A 20,152-nucleotide genomic window follows, 5' to 3' on the forward strand; every position below is an offset into this window, starting at 1 on the left:
TGTTCATTTTCAATTAAAGAGGATCACAAATTCAAACCCGACAAAGTGCTTTAAAGTACAATGGGTCAAACTAATTTATTATTTTGGCATATATAGGCAAACCGTACAGCAAACATTAATTCAGAAAATAAAGGTCTCATTCCAAGAATTTTCTAACACATTAGAAAAAAATCAAATTAACTTTATCAATTAAATAAAACTGAACACAGAAACAAAAGAACTTAACATAAATTCATTTATTAGTAATGACATTGCAAATTTAATGTATTGAAAAACAGTTACAAAATTTTAATGATTAATTTTTTAAGGATTAAAATTATAACTTACTAAATTGATATCTGTACTATGTCTTTTATCAATAGCTTTCAATTTCTCCTTAACAACTTTTCTTCCTCTAGTTGGATTTTTATCTTCTTCTGATTTATTACTGCTAGTAGCATCTGAATCATCATCCTAAAAAAAATTTTAATTCAGTAATTAGAAAAATGTAATGTTTAACATTTTTCAGGATTCATTACTAATTTTTTTACAAATTTTCTCAAAACTGTTTAAATATTAAATATTTTGCAATTATCAGAAAACAGGTATACATATTATAGACTGTGATGGAATTTGGGATGCTCTGTTCAGTGGTAGATAAACGCAACTACAGCAACTAGCTGTGTCCAACTACTGTCATCATCGGACTAAACAATTAATGTACCAATATAATTATATCTGATGATAGGAAGTTGTTTTAATCTAAATTTTTATAACAATTTTTTTATCTTAGGGGTTAGTAAATATTTCAGTTATAGGTCCGATACTACTGGGTGTCAAATGGGCAAAGACCCAATCTGTCAAGCTAATTTGCATTCATATAAAAAATAAAATATATATTTCAGTAGAGATTAGACAGCCCTTCTGCAAATACCTACACCCAGAGCTAAAATTTAACATATATAGCTTACTTCAGTAGATTTAAGGCTCTTGACAAAGATTGTGAGCTGGCTGCAGAAAGCAGATGTGACTTACTTTACATTATGTCAAACAGATCATAGGTACAAAAGATCTGATGAGCTTGTTACTCAGCTCTTAGAGCCGGAAAGCAGCCTGTATCTACAATTGCTGGATGTTGACTATACATCCAAGCTTATTATTGACCACACTAAGACGAGAGATTCCAAGTTGCAACTATTTTTTTCTATTTAACATGTATTAATTCTTATTTTTGTTTTGTATTTTTATGGTATTTTATTATTACTTTTTGTAATTTATTAAGTTATAGAGGTAAACAAAGGTAGTTCTTAACATCAAAAATTTTACTGAAGCAATTCCAGCAATTTGGGATGCATCATCAAATGATTATGCAGATAAAATTTTAAAAAAAATAGAAGTTTGGCTTGAAATTAGTAAAATTTTGAACTTGGCATTTGATGAGTTTTAAACACAGGGAAAAAGAATGATAGATAACAAATAGCAATAATTTTTCATATGATAAATAATAAATTATAATTTATTGTAAAGTTAATATTATATTATTGTGAACTAAAACAGATGTGTCTTAGCTAGATTTACCAAAGATTGAGGATAAGGTATTTTCTGGTGACCCCTTCCTTAGTAGTGGAAGAAGTGTTAGGAGAAGACCAATTTGGTTTCAGGAAAAGTATAGGGACAAGGGAAGCAATTTTAGGCCTCAGATTAATAGTAGAAGGAAGATTAAAGAAAAACAAACCAACATACTTGGCGTTTATAGACCTAGAAAAGGCTTTCGATAACGTAGATTGGAATAAAATGTTCAGCATTTTAAAAAAATTAGGGTTCAAATACAGAGATAGAAGAACAATTGCTAACATGTACAGGAACCAAACAGCAACAATAACAATTGAAGAACATAAGAAAGAAGCCCTAATAAGAAAGGGAGTCCGACAAGGATGTTCCCTATCTCCGTTACTTTTTAATCTTTACATGGAACTAGCAGTTAATGATGTTAAAGAACAATTTAGATTCGGAGTAACAGTACAAGGTGAAAAGATAAAGATGCTACGATTTGCTGATGATATAGTTATTCTAGCCGAGAGTAAAAAGGAATTAGAAGAAACAATGAACGGCATAGATGAAGTCCTACGCAAGAACTATCGCATGAAAATAAACAAGAACAAAACAAAAGTAATGAAATGTAGTAGAAATAACAAAGATGGACCATTGAATGTGAAAATAGGAGGAGAAAAGATTATGGAGGTAGAAGAATTTTGTTATTTGGGAAGTAAAATTACTAAAGATGGACAAAGCAGGAGCGATATAAAATGCCGAATAGCACAAGCTAAACGAGCCTTCAGTAAGAAATATAATTTGTTTACATCAAAAATTAATTTAAATCTCAGGAAAAGATTTTTGAAAGTGTATGTTTGGAGTGTCGCTTTATATGGAAGTGAAACTTGGACAATCGGAGTATCTGAGAAGAAAAGATTAGAAGCTTTTGAAATGTGGTGCTATAGGAGAATGTTAAAAATCAGATGGGTGGATAAAGTGACAAATGAAGAGGTATTGCGGCAAATAGATGAAGAAAGAAGCATTTGGAAAAATATAGTTAAAAGAAGAGACAGACTTATAGGCCACATACTAAGGCATCCTGGAATAGTCGCTTTAATATTGGAAGGACAGGTAGAAGGGAAAAATTGTGTAGGCAGGCCACGTTTGGAGTATGTAAAACAAATTGTTGGGGATGTAGGATGTAGAGGGTATACTGAAATGAAACGACTAGCACTAGATAGGGAATCTTGGAGAGCTGCATCAAACCAGTCAAATGACTGAAGACAAAAAAAAAAAAAAAAAAAAAAAAAGAGGATAAGGTAATCAAGTGTACATGCCTATCACTCAGCACAGATGAAGTAGAAGAGTGTTATGAAAGGATAAAAGTGTTAAATTGGGAAAGAAAAGAAGGGGGGCCATGTGTGTAGTAATACTAAGTGATTGGAATGCTGTGGCTGGGGAAGGAAGGGAAAGCAAGGCAGTGGGAAAATATGGCCTAGGAATTAAAAATGAAAGAGAAAGACTGGTTAGATTCTGCCTGGAAAAGGAATTTGGAAGGAGATGAAAAGGAATTGCCCAAGGATATTGGGAAAAACAGAGGGTGGAGGATACCACGAATGAACAGAGAAAAATATCAAACTGATTATATTACGATATAATGATGATTCAGAAATTGTTTAAAGAATGCTAAGGCTTATCCAGATGCAGATATAAATTCAGATCACAATCTAGTTGTAGCAGAAATGAACATTAGGCTCAAGAGTGGCAGGAGAAAAGACAAAGAGAAGAAGCAGAAGTTATTTAGAGAAGCTAAGGGAACAGGAAACAATTAAGGTAAGGAAAAATTGATGCTGGAGAAAATGAGAATAGGAAATAAACAGAGTAATGCAGATGATAAATGGATTAAGATTAAGAAGAGTTTAAAGGAAACAGCAAAAGAGACGATAGAATTAAATATAGTAACAGAATATAAAGAGTGGGTTACAAGTGAAATGTTAGACAAGAAGGATGAAAGGAAAAAGTGGAAAGATGTACATCAGAAGAAGGCCAAAGGAACTATAGAAGGGTGAATAATGAACTAAGAAGGGTAACTGAGAAAACTAAGGAAAAGCGGGTTGAGGAAAAATGTACAGCGATAGAAAATTTGTTGAAGGGAGTTATGAGCTAATGTATAAAGAAGCCATCAGAAATAATTTTTAAAGAGGAACAGGGAAAGAAAATACATCAGATAGAGGGGAAGGATGAGAAAACAATGAGCAGGAAATAAAAAGAATAGGAAGAATACATGGTCGATTTATATGCATTAGGAGAAAAGCAAACAGAAAAAGACATGGGAGTGGAAGTATAAAGTTCAAAGATCAAAAAAGGGTACAGAGTATATTAAAAAGTGAAATAAATGAGGCAATTAAAATCATGAGAAAAGGAAAAGCTGCGGGATGTGATGAAATACCAATTGGATTGTTCAAAGCACTAGGAGAGAAAAGAGAATTGTTATTTCTAGATTTATGCAATGGAATAATTGAAATAAAGTGGCTAGAGGACTTAGGGGATACAATAACTGTACCGATAGAAGAGAAATAAAGTGTGAACAACAGAATGATTTAGCCTAATATCACATGCAGCTAAGGTACTATTAAGAATTCTAAATAAGATTATATAAAATAAATTGGATGGCTGTATTGAGGAAGAACAGTATAGATTTAGAAAAGATATTAGAACAAGGGACACTACAGTATATGTTGCATTTGTCAATGGCATAAATTACTGCTAATTTTAGAAAAGAAGGAGTTGACTGTAAAGAGCGGCACCTAATAAACTAATACCTATAACCAGAGAAAAAGTGAGAGTAGGAGATGAAATGACAGGAAGGATAGTGGTTGGAGGGGAGTGAGGTAGGGATATGTTGCATGTCACCAGCACTGTTTAGTATGTATCTGAAAAAAATAATTAAATGCTGGCTGAATGATCAGGGAAAAAATAGATAAGGTAAAATTTAACACATACATTTTGTTGATGATATGGTGGTAGTGGTGGAGTTCAAGTAAGCTAATTGAAATGCTTGATGACAAATGAAAACTTGAAAATGACTAAATGTACGGTATTAGGTGGAAAAGAGGAGAAGACTGAAATTAGATTAAAATAGGCAGTGAAGTTTTAGAGCAGGTGAAGAATTTCAGTACTTGGGAAGCTTTATTGCACAGTAGAAATTACAAGAATATCAAGCTGGCATAATAAGAAGGGAAAGGCTGCTGTGTGTAAGTGTGTGTGTTAAATTTAGCGTTAAGGAAGAGATTAATAAAATGTCAATTAATAAAAGATTAATAAAATTTCAAGTGTGATGCACTATGGAGCTGAAAAATGGACAGTGAGAAAGGCAGACAGAAAACAAATTAAGGCTTTTGAGATGTCGGTGTGGTGTAGAGTGAAAATGTCAGATGGAAAATGCTAAATGTGACAATATAGGAAAAGGAACTGGCTAGGACATTGTATGAGGTGTTTTTAGTGGATGCAATAGAAGGTTTGGTGAATGTAAGGAAAGGAAGAGATTTCAAATGACGGATGGGATTATGGAAAAGGAAAATATGCTGAGACAAGTTAGTAAAGGATAGAAAAAAGTGAAGAAGAGCAGATGTAACAGAACCTCCCCTAATGACAGAACACTATGAATGAAGAATTAGTGAGCCAATGATTGAATACCTGTTTTTCCAAATTATAGCCAGAAAAAGCATTTTGAAGCGTCTACAGATACATAAAATTTTGTGTAAACCCAAATGCTTTATTTCTCAGCAACAAATAAGCTAAACTTGCACTCGGTTCTAAGAAGTGGCTTAAGTTTCGAAGATTCATTTTGATTTTAACAGTTTTATACCAAAGTGTGAATGTTTTAAAAGGGGCAAGTCAGAACTTTTACCTTATCCTCTGATGTCAACCACGTAACAATAATTTGAATCGCATACAGCCAGGCACACTATAGAGTAATATTTTTTATAACTGTACTAGCTAGAACAGCCTATTCTGCTTTCATAGAAAATATTGAGGCAGAACTATGTAATGAGAAAGAGGGATACAGTCTTGAAGGGACTTTGTGAGTGGCTCACAAGCAGAAAGCAGCTCATTGCAGTCCAGCATCTCCTGTCCATTATATAGTCCTTATACACACTAAAGAGAATGAGTATGGTTTTTTTTAAACTTTGTACCTTTTCTAAGATGGCTCTTTTGTTTTTGGAGGAAAGGCAAATGCAAAGCATGCTGGGATCAGTAAGTGCTATTTCGACATAGGTAATCGGTCCCCTGAACGCTTGAGGATTATGAATATAAAGACTATCTCTATACATAAACTAGAAATCATCCCTAAAACAATTTAGAGATAAGGAATTTATATTTATGATAAAAGAAGTATGTTTACTGCAGAAAAGACATCAAGGAAGTGGCTCCAGCAGTATACATTAACATTATTATTCATTCCCGTAATTTTGCAACATGAAGTATACAACCACACACTACTCACTATTTGTTTTAACAGATGACAAACTGGAAGATATTCAGAGATTTCAGTTGATTCATGTTTGTGATATTAAATGTCTGCCTGAAAATAAAGAATACTAACTGATTGCAAGAGTGCTTACTCAGCACCATAATGAAATACCAGACTGCTTTGAAAATGCCATTATGGTAACATCTTGCAGCTCAGTTATTAATTTGTGGTAATCTTGGTACAACACATCTTTATATATATATATGTCAATGTGTATTGTGGTCCACTGCTACAGATATGCAGAATTCACAGCCACAATTAGAACATTAAATTTGACATGTATGGCCCAGCTGTTGTGGAAAGTGTACTGATTTTCAATCTTTGTTCTAGAATATTATTTTAACATAGGTGCCACCACAATATTTTTTTTACAATAATCATATTAAAATTAACTATTTCTGGTGTTAATATGCTAAATTAAACGATGTACTTCTAACCTCTATGTAATCCATTTTATTAAAATGGTATTACTAAAAAGATTTAAGTTTAGAATTAAAGAAAACATAATGTTTGTCTAATTATAGGTTTAATAATTCCAATGAATTAACAGCAAAAAGTCACAGAAGTTATATATATATATATTTACAGAGAATAAGTAAATGTTAAACAAAGATCTTTAAAAAGAGGTCCTTTCTTACCACCAGTTTTCTATAACCTTGATTTAAAAAATTATATACAAGGTAGGTAGGTAACTTTTTATGACCAAAAAACTACCAAATGTAAGATGCTTTTTCTTCTTGTCATACAGACTTTGAGAAATCCCTCAGGGATATCCACGCGCACACACAATAAGAGTAATAATATGCACACAAAAAGAGTGAAGGAATAGATTTTGAAATCAGAACTAAAATTTTGTTTATATAATTTTACTTAAAAATTTTGTTTTATTCACCACAACATACCTGCTGTTTCAATTTAGACCTTCTTCTTCGTCTTCTTATTTTTGTATCATTAATATTACTAGAACTTTCACTTCTACATTTTCTGTTTAATTTTAATTTTTTCTGAAAAAAATAAGTATATTAAGTTTTAAACAGCTGCATCTAAAATTAGATTGTAACATAAATCAAATTATTAAAGTAGAATCAATTCTGCCTTCATTACTTGCTGAGCAAGTCCTTTTGCCGAGATATCTTTAAAGATGAATAGCTTAAGTATGGTGCTTCATATTAGGATACTGAAAACTACATGCAATCTCATACATATATTTGTAAAGATGTCTGTATACAAATGTTTGCTGTTTGAAAAAATCTTTTTTAATTAATAATGGAAAGAACAACTTATACTTTTAAAAAATGAGTGCTTATTACAATAAAATGCATTACGAGTTAATGAATTGATCTAAGTAGGCACTGTGGGTGATAGAATATGTGGAACCACATCTACGGTCAAACTACAGTGATAATTTTTAACAGAACTCCAGATTCCACCTGAGTATAACAACATATCATGAAATTGTATGAAAACTTTCAGGATGAAGACTGCCTGGCAAGTCCAGGGCAGAGTGAAGAGACTGGGATCATGTAAGTCTATATACATAGTGCTTTATTAATCCACAATATTTGGATTTATTAATCTACAAATAAGCTTACAAATTGTAAGTTTGCACAATATTGTGGATGTGTGTGTATGTATTGTTAGATTGTCATCAATTAACAGTTTATTGAATTCTTTATACTACACTGAAGTTTGAAACCTAACAGCTTCAACCGGTACAACTACTGATAATACAAGTAGGTGTATTTCTGCTTCATAATGTTGAAGGAGTCTGAATTAAGTTCCACAGAATCGCATATCTTCATAATTATTTAGAAAGATGATGCGCATTCAAAAGGCAATCTTTGCATATGTTGTTGCTTCAAAAATATACAAAAACAAAGTGTCACTTTATTGTAGTTTTTGACTTAAAAATGATTTTAAAATGAAAAATTACATATTCCTGTTGCAATGAAAGTAATGTTTTGAATTTGTATCCAATACTTTCTTCAATTTACATTTTAAATCTGCCAAATTATTAGACAAGGTTAACGAGCAAAACTAGCATTAAATTATATTTGGTAAGGTTATGTTGATATCGTACAAAGTTCAATGCACAGTAACAACCTGACCGAGATAACTAACCTAGCCTAATCTTAACTTTAACCCTGACTTAAACTTTACTCCAGTAACTTAACTATGGAATATGTCATTTTTTGTTTTTTTCATTTTAAAATCTTTATAAGACAAGTAAAAAAAAATTCATCATTACTACAACAAAAAGACGGCAAAATTTAAGAACTACAATAGTTGACACTTTTTTGTGTACTGATGATTAACACAATGACCGTAACAGCATATGATAAGGTAACTGATATTTGAATGTGTGCCATCTTTCTAATTAATTACCCTCATTTTTAGTGATGAAGCTAACTAACCCTTTCTACATCCACCAGACCATGAATTTCCACAATGTATATAGAGACCAAAAATCCTCTTATGATGATTACTGAATACATGCAAGATTCGCTGAATATAAAATTTATTTTATTCGGTTTCAAAGGTCAAGGTGTACCACAGAACACTTTCTTTGCAGTATCTGCTATTACAGAAATGATTTGGAAAACCGGCCAATATTGCAGCTTACAGAAGATAGTGATTATTATCTCTACCAAAATACGGCTATCAACCTCATCACTACAACAAAGGACAACATCACCACAATGAAAATTAAGGGCAATGTAAGGAATGCAGGTAGCAAAAATGCGGTCAATGCAATGGCTAATCCAATCACTAGTTCAATACAAAGCAATTTTTTTATATATAAGACAATTTTCATAAAAATTGAGGAATTAATATTCAGTATTAAAGATAAAATTGATATAATTACAGTAATAAACTAAAAAAAAACTTACATTTAATCTATTCTCTAATCTGGCCCGTCTAACACTTTTTAATTCTTCTTTTGTTTCATTTTCAATGTTAGTACTACTGCTTGTATCATGCAAGTATTTTTTTCTTAATCTCCTCCCCTAAAAATAACAGAAGTGGATTACAGAAATCATCAACAAAATTTAAATAAAACTTTACCATATAAAACAAAAAAAAAACTAAACTAATTATATAAAACACACAGAAGAATAAAATTCAAATTTGAAAACCAAATTATTCAAGTTAATAAAAATAAATTACTTGAACATACAGATTGCTATGCTTCCTGCAGGCATGAGAGGATGTAATGTTCTAATACTGATGCAAACTTGTTATGCCTATTCCTGTTCGCTGTGGTTGGATTTAGATTATCAATTTGTTGAATTAGTATAGTACTCAAAACAAAAGTTCATTTGTGTTAGTATTACACACTTTAGCTGAGCTTTATAAGAAATCAATGTTCCCCTAATATTTACTTGCTCGTTGGAAACAATTTTCCTAGGATTTTATATATATATATATATATATATATATATATATATATATATGTATACACACACACACACACGAGGTGCGACAAAGTAATCAGACTGATTTTTCTTTGCAAGATGTGACAACCCTGCAGCTTGCGTAGGCCCACCATCTTTGACCTTGGTCTATAAGCTACTTCTAGTCCAAGCGGCACATTGATGCAACTGCTCAGTCATGAGTTGCGCTGTAATAAGTGAACACCTGTTGTTTGTGTCTCTCTTCACAGAAATGAAACCGCAAAATATTGCGCAATGGTATGCCATTTTTTTTGTGTTAAATTGGGTGAAAACGCGACAACTTATGGTAAGCTTCAGAAGGCTTTTGGAGAGGAAGTTATGTCAAGAGCTCAAGTTTTTCGGTGGCATAAAATTTTTAGTGAAGGCGGAACAAATGTTGAAGATGAAGACCACAGTGGACGACCATCAACCTCACGGACAGATGTTGACCAGGGTGCGTGAAATCATACGATCTGATCGAAGATTATCCATGAAAATGATTGCAGAAGAACTCAACATCAATCGAGAAACGCTTCGTCTAATATTAACTGAAGATCTTGGTATGAGAAAGGTTTGTGCAAAAATGGTTCCCAAAAATCTCACACAACAGCGAGAAACGCGGAAAAATGTGGCAGCTGATCTGTTCAAACTGAAATCAATCCAGATTTGTTGAGCCGTGATATCACTGGTGACGAAGGTTGGTTTTTTCAATACGATCCAGGGAAAAAACACCAAAGTTCGCAATGATGCTCAAAGGGATCACCCAGACCAAAAAAAGCTCGCATGTCAAAAGTGAAATGCACGCTTGTGTGCTTCTTCGATTCCAAGGGAATTGTTCATAAAGAGTGGGTGCCTCCTGGACAAACAGTTAACCGATATTTCTACAAAGAAATTTTAGAAAGACTTCATAATGAGTTCTTCGTGTCCCTGCCAACATTGCCGATAATTGGATTCTGCATCACGATAATGTGCCATCCCACACTGCTCTGTCAGTATAGCAATTTTTAACCTCAAAAAACAAATTTCAGTACTACCACAGCCACCTTATTCACCAGATATTGCTCCGTGCGACTTTTTTTCTATTTCCAAGAGTCAAAATGGCGGTCAAGGGACACCATTTTCAAACAACACAAGATGTCCAAAAAGCTGTGACGAGGGTCTTGGAGGATATTACAGAAGATGAGTTCAAAGATATTACAGAACATGAATAAAACGGTAAGCAACATTTTTTTTCACATCAGCCTCATTACTTTCTTGTCGCACCTCGTATAAAACTTTCCAGAAATTCAAACAATTCATCAATATACTGACCACTGTATCAATTAACCTCAAACAACAACAAATTAACCACCAACACATTAAAAAAATCTAATACCAAAAGTTACCTTTTGTAGCATCCCACATCAGTTGGTAATGTAATTCTACAATTACATCTAAAAACAAACAATAAAAACTTGAAAAATTAGAAAACATTAACCCTAACAATCATAAAACTTGAAACAACTTCACTGCCAATTAGAATGACAGAAGTTTTAATTTTTAATTTTAATTTAACGCTAATTTTTAAGTTTTTATTTCTGTTTTGTTTTTGTTGCAATTGCAGAATTACGTAGACTGATGATGCGGGATCCTGTGAAAGTAGATTTTTTCTGTTAACTGTGTTGGTGGTTAATTTGTTGTGTATATAAATATATACAAGGGTTATTTTTTCAAGGTCCGATCGGTCGCGAAATAAAAACCCGTGCAAAAATCGGATGAATCTTTGCGCATGTGTTGCGCAGCATCTAGTATGGCCTTCAATCACGCCACGTCACTTCGTTTAGTTCAGAACATGCAGCTAGCACATAAACATGTCTACAACAATAGCATCTCCCACCCAAGTGTGAGGTGCGTGCGGTACTTCGATTTCTTCAGGCTGAGGGGTATAATGCAGCTACAGCTGAAATTCATCAACGAATAAGTAATCTGTACAGTGAAACTTCAATGAGTGACAGCAAAGAGCAACAATGGTGCAGGAACTTTAAAGCAGGACATGCACATGTTCATGATGCAGGCGGTCAGGGAAAAAAGCGAGTGTCAACCGATGATCTCGTTGAGCGAGTGGATGAGGCAATTCGAGAAAATCGTCGGTTCACAATTTCCGTATTGAGCGATTAGTTTCCTGAAATTTCAAGGTCAGCTCTCTATACAATTGTGAGTGAGACTTCAGTACTGCAAACTGTGTGCGAGATGGGTTCCCAAGATGCTGTCCGACCATCACAAAACAATGAGAATGGACACCTCCCTATTTCCTCCCAGTTTCTTCAGCGCTACCACAACGGAGAAGATTTTTTGAACAAAATTGCCACAGGGGACGAGACGAGCCATTTCAAAACTGAAGAACAATCCAAACAGTGGATACATTCTCACTCTCCCAGTAAACCAAAGCAGTTCAAGAGAACCTTCTCCAACAGAAAGTGTATGGCTACTGTGTTCTGGGACCAGAATGGAGTTCTCTAGGTGGAATTCATGAAACGTGGCACGACCATTACTGCAGCCTTATATTGCATGACTCTTCAACCTCTACAAAGGGCAATTCAGAATAAGCGGAGAGGAATGTTGTCATCAGGCTTTGTCTTTCTCCATGACAATGCTCGGCCACACACTGCAGCCGTAACAAAGCTCCTGCAGCGTTTTCATTGGGAAGTGTTTGATCACCCACCATACAGCCCGATCTTGACTCCATCCAATTTTTACCTCTTTGCTCACATGAAACGCTGGCTAGGAGGACAACATTTTGGCACAGACATCAAGTTGCAGACCGGCGTAGAAACATGGCTGAAAACACAGGCAGCTCCATTCTATGACGAAGGTATTGGAAAGTTGGTACCATGGTACGACAAATGTCTAAATCGGAGTTGCAACTATGTAGAGAAATAGCGTAACTATGTAAGTACTTGTTACAAATAAATTTTTTATTTTCACTGTGGTTTTAATTTTGTGACTAATTGGACCTTGAAAAAAAAATAACCCTCATAGTATACTATAGTACTACTACTACTACTACTACTACTACTATAATAATGTTAGCATACTTTATGTTACTAACTAATATGTTACATTAGTATTATGTTAGTAATGTTACTAACAGTATTATAGTTAATAATTAGTTTTGGGGTTATGTAAATCATAACATATACAAAAGAAAACCAGTACTATATAATACTATGTTAATATAGTTCATATTTTTTTCGTAAAAATATATTTCGTTCCTGTTTCTCGGTTGCACTTTGGTCTTTTATGAAGACCTTCTTTCTTGATTTTATAAATTTTATAAATGTACTTTGCCTTTAGTTCAATCTCTTCCTTCCTCTACTCTTCTTACAATTCTTGCTTTCTTCACCTTCCAACGTATCAATATTTTAAAAGTTCCAGTCTTCTCCTTTTCTTTCTTTCCCAACGTCCATGTTTTACATCCATGTAATAAAACTGTGCACGCATGCACACACACACAGCTGGTAAATTTTAACCTGTTCTTAAATCCATACTGTTGCATAATCTTCACTTGATTTTCATTAAAGGCTTCTTTTAGGGTTTTTCAAGAATAATTAAATCAACCTGAAAAATAATGGAACTATCAATTTTAACACTAAAGAAGAAATAATGAAATTACTTACAGTCGGTAATTTATGTACATTTTTAGCTGACAATATAGGATCTCGCATAAAAACTGGTAACAATTTATTAAGTCTCACTTTTAAAATATCAGGCATACAGTAACATCGTATACACATTTTAAGCCAACAAGCAGGACAACGCATCTTTCTTACTTTGCTGATCATCTGCTTCCTGACCTCCCATATCACAGTTCTTAATACCGGTGGTACAGTACACTGGCCTGGAAAAAAAAACAAAGCACACAACTAATTACAACAAAATTACATAGAATTATTACACAAAATATCTAACACTTCCTGCCTTGAACTACTGTACAATAAGTAGATTTCCATCTTCTGCTCTAAGTTAGAGCATCTTCTACTATTAAGTATAGCATTACAATAAGTATGCATTTGTTAAAAATGCATTCCTTTAGATGCTAGACATTTCACGAATTAGTAGCATAAACACTACACTTTTAGTCAATAAAAACAGCTACACATCATCGTATGCATAACATTATTTAACAAATGATATTATTCTTTTAACATTATAAGGTATTTAATAAAAGTTAAACACAAAATATATTCAACATATTATGAACTTGCGTAGCCTGCTGGTATTAAAATAAAGATAACACCTGCTCTGAGGATAATACTAATGAAAACAATACAAAAAGTAGTAAACTTACCTCCTTCACCATAACACTTAAGAGGTGTTTTATCATGAGTGTTAATCATTTTTGATATGAATTTCCTACAAGATTCACAGCTGTAAATACCAAACTTCCTTGCTTGTCTTACAAAACGATAAAATCTCGTAGCACCACACACTCCACATACAACTTTACCTCTAACAGCACCACTCTCTGGAAAAAAAGTCAAAACTGCTACAAAAAAAAGTTCTACTAAATAAACTACTACTAACATAATACTACTACAATATTCAATAAAATAAAAATACCTAATAACTTTATTGTTGTGCTAAAAAATATAATAAGAACATAATAAAAATAATAATTTGAAACCATGTCGATTGAATAATTGATTTTTATTAAGTTTATTAGTTTGTTTTTCAAAAATGTTCTTGGCATTTGTTATAATGATCTCAAATTGTGAGAATGTCTGTGAAAATTAATGAAATGCACAATTTAAGGTTACTTCCAATTTTAGAAATGTTAACCTGTATCCCACATCTTAAATGCAAACACAAGTTTTCATGGCAACTATCAAGCGCTTCCATGATAACACACACACTACCTTTAATGTAGCTTTTTCCCTACAACATCTAACAACTTCTGCCAACCTACCCCTTCAAAACAATATTCTAGAAAGCTTATTATAGACTAACAGATTATATTAAAACTTTTCATATTTTCTTTAAATTATTATTAAACAATTTAAACTTAAATTCTAAGATTTAAATTTTAACATGTAACAATAACTGTGAGATGTCATATTTATAAATCTAGATTTAAAAAAAAACTTAAGAAGTATAAAGTTCCTGAATTAGAAGCAGATTAACTAAATTTGGGTACAGTACCAGAGTTAATTTATGAAAACTTTTTAAACCGATAAACAATTATAGGATCATAGCACTTCATCATCAAGTTTACACTCTTTGACAAACCGCTTAATGTTCATTTTTAAGATTAACAAGCATATGTAGTTATTTCACTAATTTTCACACTTAAAATATTATACAAATGAATGAATTTCATTATTGTAAGGTAAAGAAGACATTGGTGGTATTCAGATACTTCAAGAGATATGAACATTAATAAAAAACAATTCAACCATTATAAACTAAATATATTTACTTTTAATTATAAGAAATAATTTAACCAAATTCAATTCAAAATGTGTTCTTTTTTATGGTGAGAAATGAATTTTGTAGCATGTGAAAAAATTCCAATTTTATTATTGTACTTCTTTCCACTATTCCAATGATACAAAACAGCTAAATTAGATTTTATTTTAAACAAGAATTACTGGATACAGAACAAATTTCAGTCATAGTTTTGGCTTTTTATGTGACCCTAGACAGATATAAAGCCCTGGTACAATACAGACATAGAGGGTCACAGCCCCATTAAAGAAATGGCAACTTTGCTAACTATTAAGAGTCTGCATGCTGCGGACATAGATGGAACTAGGGTGGTAAGCGACTTAATTGCCATGGCTCTCATCCAAGGAAGAAAAATTAAACTTTAAGCAAAGTAAGGAGGAAGCAGGCATCAACCCATGGAAGAACTGCTTCAGATTAGGGTATTTATAAGATAAAAATTAACAATTTATAAGATAAAAATAAATATTTTCAGTTACAAGCCTAATGTCATTTTATAAATATTATTATAAACATTATTATTTTCGTTACTATTTTTATTATTTTAACAATGATATAAAGTTTATTAATTACTTGAATTATATTTAGTTTGAAAAAATTGTAATTGTATACAATTACAGACTCTTGCCTCAGATTTTGATAAATTTGAAATACCTTATTTAAGAACCAAGTTATCCTTACAATTGAAATTATTCATTGTAAATGCCTTTCAACCAAGTTACACATCACCAAAAATTTTGTAATTCAGCACTCTAAAAGTGCAAAATAATTTTCAGACAAAATAATAATCAGTTATTATAAATTTCTTGAACATGGTTCTGTTAGTATATTTTAATAAAATAATTAAAAGTAATTAATAAGTGATATATCCACCTTACCAGCAAATAGGTGTTAAGTCCTCGAGATCTTTCAGTTTTTTCAAACCATCATCAGGAGTTAAAATATTATAATTTTAATATTATATATTAAAATTAATTAATTAATTAATCAATTAATTAATTAGATTAGGGAATCTTGGAGAGCTGCATCAAACCAGTCAAATGACTGAAGACAACAAAAAAAAAATTAAAAATTTTTTTTGCATTTGGCAAAAAAAAGTGCTTTTTCCATCAAGATAATGCTGCAGCTCGCACATCAGTCATTGTAATGGCAAAAATCAATAAATTTCGGTCTTGATTGCCCTAACATTCTCCATTCACCTAATCTGGTTCCCACTGATCACTTGTTTCTTAACCTAAAAAATTGGCTTGAAGGGAAGAAATTTTCAACTAATGAAGTTATTGCTGCCATAGATGGTTATTTTAAGGAGTTTAATAAACTGACGTACTGAACTGACATAAGCACTCTTGTAGAACACTGATGACTATGTGTATGCTTAACGGTAACAATGTTGAAAAATAAATCAAAATATACCCAAAAAAATATTTTTTTCTTATCCAGATCCAGAACTTTTCACCTTACCCTCATATATCCCATCAAAAATCTGCAATGATTTTAGTTTATCAACTGGTCCATTTCTTATACTTTTTATTTAACGTAGCATAAGCTTTTTAAACTGAAAGAATTTAATTGATGTTCTTTTAAAAATAAATAACTATACTTGAAACCATTTTAACAATTCTAAGATACCAACTGTTAAGTTTGTGATAATATTTATTTGTTTATTCTCAAAGCAACCAACAGAATTACACTCAATTACAGTTACCTTATAAAAAATTAAAAGTAAACAAAATAAGTGATAAATTCTATTTTAAAATATGATGCAAACAACAGACTATAATTAAAATATTTTTTTTTGTATATAATACACAAACACTGTGTTACAAACAAATGCAGAAACCTCCATTTGGAAAAAGTAGCGCGAACTGTTATTGGTGATACAATTCTCAGACTGATAACAAAACAAAATATTGAAACTTTAGACAAGAGAAGAATTATTCAAACATTTCAGTTAAATATCTAGCCGTGACTAGCCTATTAATAAATACAGTAATACTAAATAAATGTTTATATACGATAGGACTTACTTGGTCTTGACACATCTGGTAATAGAGGAGTTTCAATATTAAGCCTAGATTTACGTAACACTATTTTAGTTTTAGGAGGTGGTTGTCGTTTTGTTTGTCCACTAGTACTTGAGCCGCTAGTTGAAGAGACAGATGAACTTTTCAATGATGACGTTTCACTTTCAACATCAGAAACAATAGTAGAATCATCTCTTCTCGATCGTGACCAAGTAAAATTAGGATCATCCTGACCGGGGCCGAGTACAAGCCTCGGTTTTTTCAATTTTATTCCGCAACTGGTCGTAGCCAAAGTCTGATCACTGCCAAGCTGTTCATTGCAATCATAACCACTAGCTACACTGCTACTACTGCTGCCACTGCCACCACTCGCACAAATACTAACATCACTATCTCTATCTAAAAATCTTTTGTTCGGTTTAATAACACGTGATGAGCGTGCGCTTCGACTCGGAAGTATAAAATTCTTTTTGTAATATGGATTATTTGAAACACCAATAACAGTTTTATCTTGAGTATTATTGTTACTGTTATAAAAATTATTTCTAATGTTTCTGCCATCACTACTAGCAGCTGTATTGTTTGAATTTATAAAAAAACGTTTATCATCACTATTTGACTGTAAATTACTAATGCCACCACTAGATCTACTATCACTAGAAAACTCAAAGAAATTGTTTTTGACGAGAACTGAAGAAGTAACAGTTCGATTCTTTTTTAAATTGCTCCCTGCAACGTGTTTTATTGGAGTAAATGGCCTGTCGATATGACTTTCATCACACTCAAAATTACATTCATTAGTACTACTATTAACAAAACTTTCTGGTAATAACAATGATTTATTTTGTATTTTTTTATTGAGAGGCAAAAATGCAACACCTCTACTTTTATATTCTTTTTCAATTTCAGCAAGACGTGTTTCTGCCAATTCTTTAGATCTTGCAATGTCATATGGACTGAATCCATGGAATGGTGCAGACTAAAACAAAACAAAAGAACTAAAAATAATTTAACATGTTAATTCAAATATAATTTAAACACTAAGTAAACAAAGTAAAATTAATAAAAAATAATTTTAACGGCAAACTAAATTTTTTTTTAAACTCTTTATAATCAAATCAAAATAAACATTATGTGACATTTGCATATACAAAACACAATACAAAGTAGTACTACAAAAGTGGAGTCAAATACTCTGAACAAATTGTAAATGTTTTTGCTTTTTTTCCCACAATACATATATAAGTAAAAATTATATACATAGATCTAGAAAGTAAAACAATTTTACGAGTATTATTTATTATTTTCACAGTGTACTTACTATAATTACTGTAAAATTTATTTTATAATTATTGCAATTTGTTTGCAAAATAATAATGCAGTTAAAAACATGAAATTAAAGTTAAAAAATTATACCTAACTTTTCTTAAGCCTATTTAAATAATAAGTTTTGTTGTGGGTTATCGGTCAGTTAATTGATGTAAGTTATCTTTCACAAAAGTATTTTTGTAAATTGCAAATATAAAAATTATTTTTAATCGAGAACATTTTCTGTAAATTAAGATCAAACAGAGAATAGATAAAGCTGCAATCTGACAATTAAAATGCAAATGTTCTCAATTAAAAATAATTTTTATATTTGCAATTTACAAAAATGTTTTCATGAAATATTAACTTGTATCACTTATATATATAATGTAAATAAACCCTGACCATTTTTGTGCAGTATATCATGAACTGTAAGAATTATTTCTACATCTGTAAATTCTTTTTACTATTATAGACAGTTAATTTAAACCCAATATTGTTTAGGTGATGAATGCCTACTGAAAAGTGATAGTACTAGTTAAAAAAGAAATAATTTTTATACTGTTCATTTTTCTACTTAATTTTCAATTAAGATTACTTCATCAACAAATACACAAGATGATATTCTAAGAAAATTATATTTTTTTCATTATTGATAAACATAAAATTTAGCCATACACAAATCCTCTAGTTAGTATTTTAACTACAACATACATTCTAAAAATATATTTTATAAAAAAACTTTTTTTTTCAAAGTCCACAATATTAAAAAAAAAAAAACGACAATAAATGAAACTGAATCAATTTATTAGGCTAAATAGCCTAATTGTCAGGTACGGTAAGTATAGAAGGCAACTAAAATTACACAAAAACATTGTGATTAATGGATCTTAAAACATTACTAATTACGACAAAAAAAGAACATTGTAATTTATAATTAAAATAACTTCACTTAGGAATAAGCATAAATTGTAATCATTGGACCAAACGGGTAAACATGAGTAGACCAACTGAATACCAAACATGTCTGGCTGCGTATAGGTTATGAGTGCTTTACTTCAAAGACGACAGCTAACGTCCGAATTCAACTGGACTTTAAAAAAAATGAGTAAAAAATCACTAACGCGTTGTTTTGTATTCGGGAAATAAAATTTAATTAATTTCGAACTCCCGAAACAACAAAACCATGCAAGATGAATAACACTACTGTTAGTGTATTACGCACTTCCCCCAAAAAAAAACACCAACAAACCGCTCAGTTGACTAAGTGTGTCAGCCATCAATTTACATCAAAATAATACAAAATAATAAAATAAATAATTTAATATTGTTTACAGACCTCGTCATCATCTGGTCCGAAAGTTTCATTGAAAACCGACAAACCATAACAAATGAATTCTGCGGCTCTGGCAGATTCATTTTCTTGAGTTGAATTAGCAGCATTAGAAACATTCACTAATTTCCTGTTGTTAAACTTTGATGGCTTTCCAGGAAACTTAGATTTCACCATGTTTAAAAGTCACTACTCATCGTTTAACTTATTAAGTGTCACGACCATTTCTATTGATATGCATTCACAACTAACAAAATAACCAAACATCGCTTATGTTTTCTCGGACAAGGACAGAGGAAAGTAACAGATATTCCAGTTAACGAGTCTAAAACATCAGAGTTGCCAATACAAACAAACGAAAATCGCGGGAAAGACATTAAGTATTCATGATTATTTATTGGTATAATATGTTTGATAACTAGAATAATAATTATTACTTCAACACTGTGCTACTGGAAATGTTTATTAGACACACTCACTTATATTACGGAAGGCCGGATATTTGAAGTTAACAGTTATTATTACG

At 31.6% G+C, this 20,152-nt stretch overlaps 1 protein-coding gene across 1 annotated transcript in view; it reads right to left on the reverse strand.

Moving 5' to 3' along the window:
- Positions 1 to 19,929, reverse strand: part of trx (histone lysine N-methyltransferase trithorax) — a 70,124-nt gene extending 50,195 nt beyond the window's left edge. The window contains exons 1-7 of the mRNA XM_075371707.1: positions 19,633 to 19,929; positions 16,989 to 17,964; positions 13,808 to 13,984; positions 13,137 to 13,357; positions 8,938 to 9,054; positions 6,949 to 7,050; positions 328 to 453 (exon numbers count right to left, since the gene is read on the reverse strand). Coding sequence (XP_075227822.1) covers positions 328 to 453; positions 6,949 to 7,050; positions 8,938 to 9,054; positions 13,137 to 13,357; positions 13,808 to 13,984; positions 16,989 to 17,964; positions 19,633 to 19,803 — 1,890 coding nt within the window. The 5' untranslated portion in view covers positions 19,804 to 19,929. The remainder of the gene's footprint in view (positions 1 to 327; positions 454 to 6,948; positions 7,051 to 8,937; positions 9,055 to 13,136; positions 13,358 to 13,807; positions 13,985 to 16,988; positions 17,965 to 19,632) is intronic.
- Positions 19,930 to 20,152: the final 223 nt, after the last annotated feature.

This window comes from Lycorma delicatula, chromosome 7, assembly GCF_047948215.1.
Source record: "Lycorma delicatula isolate Av1 chromosome 7, ASM4794821v1, whole genome shotgun sequence".
In the NCBI taxonomy this organism is placed as follows: domain Eukaryota; kingdom Metazoa; phylum Arthropoda; class Insecta; order Hemiptera; family Fulgoridae; genus Lycorma; species Lycorma delicatula.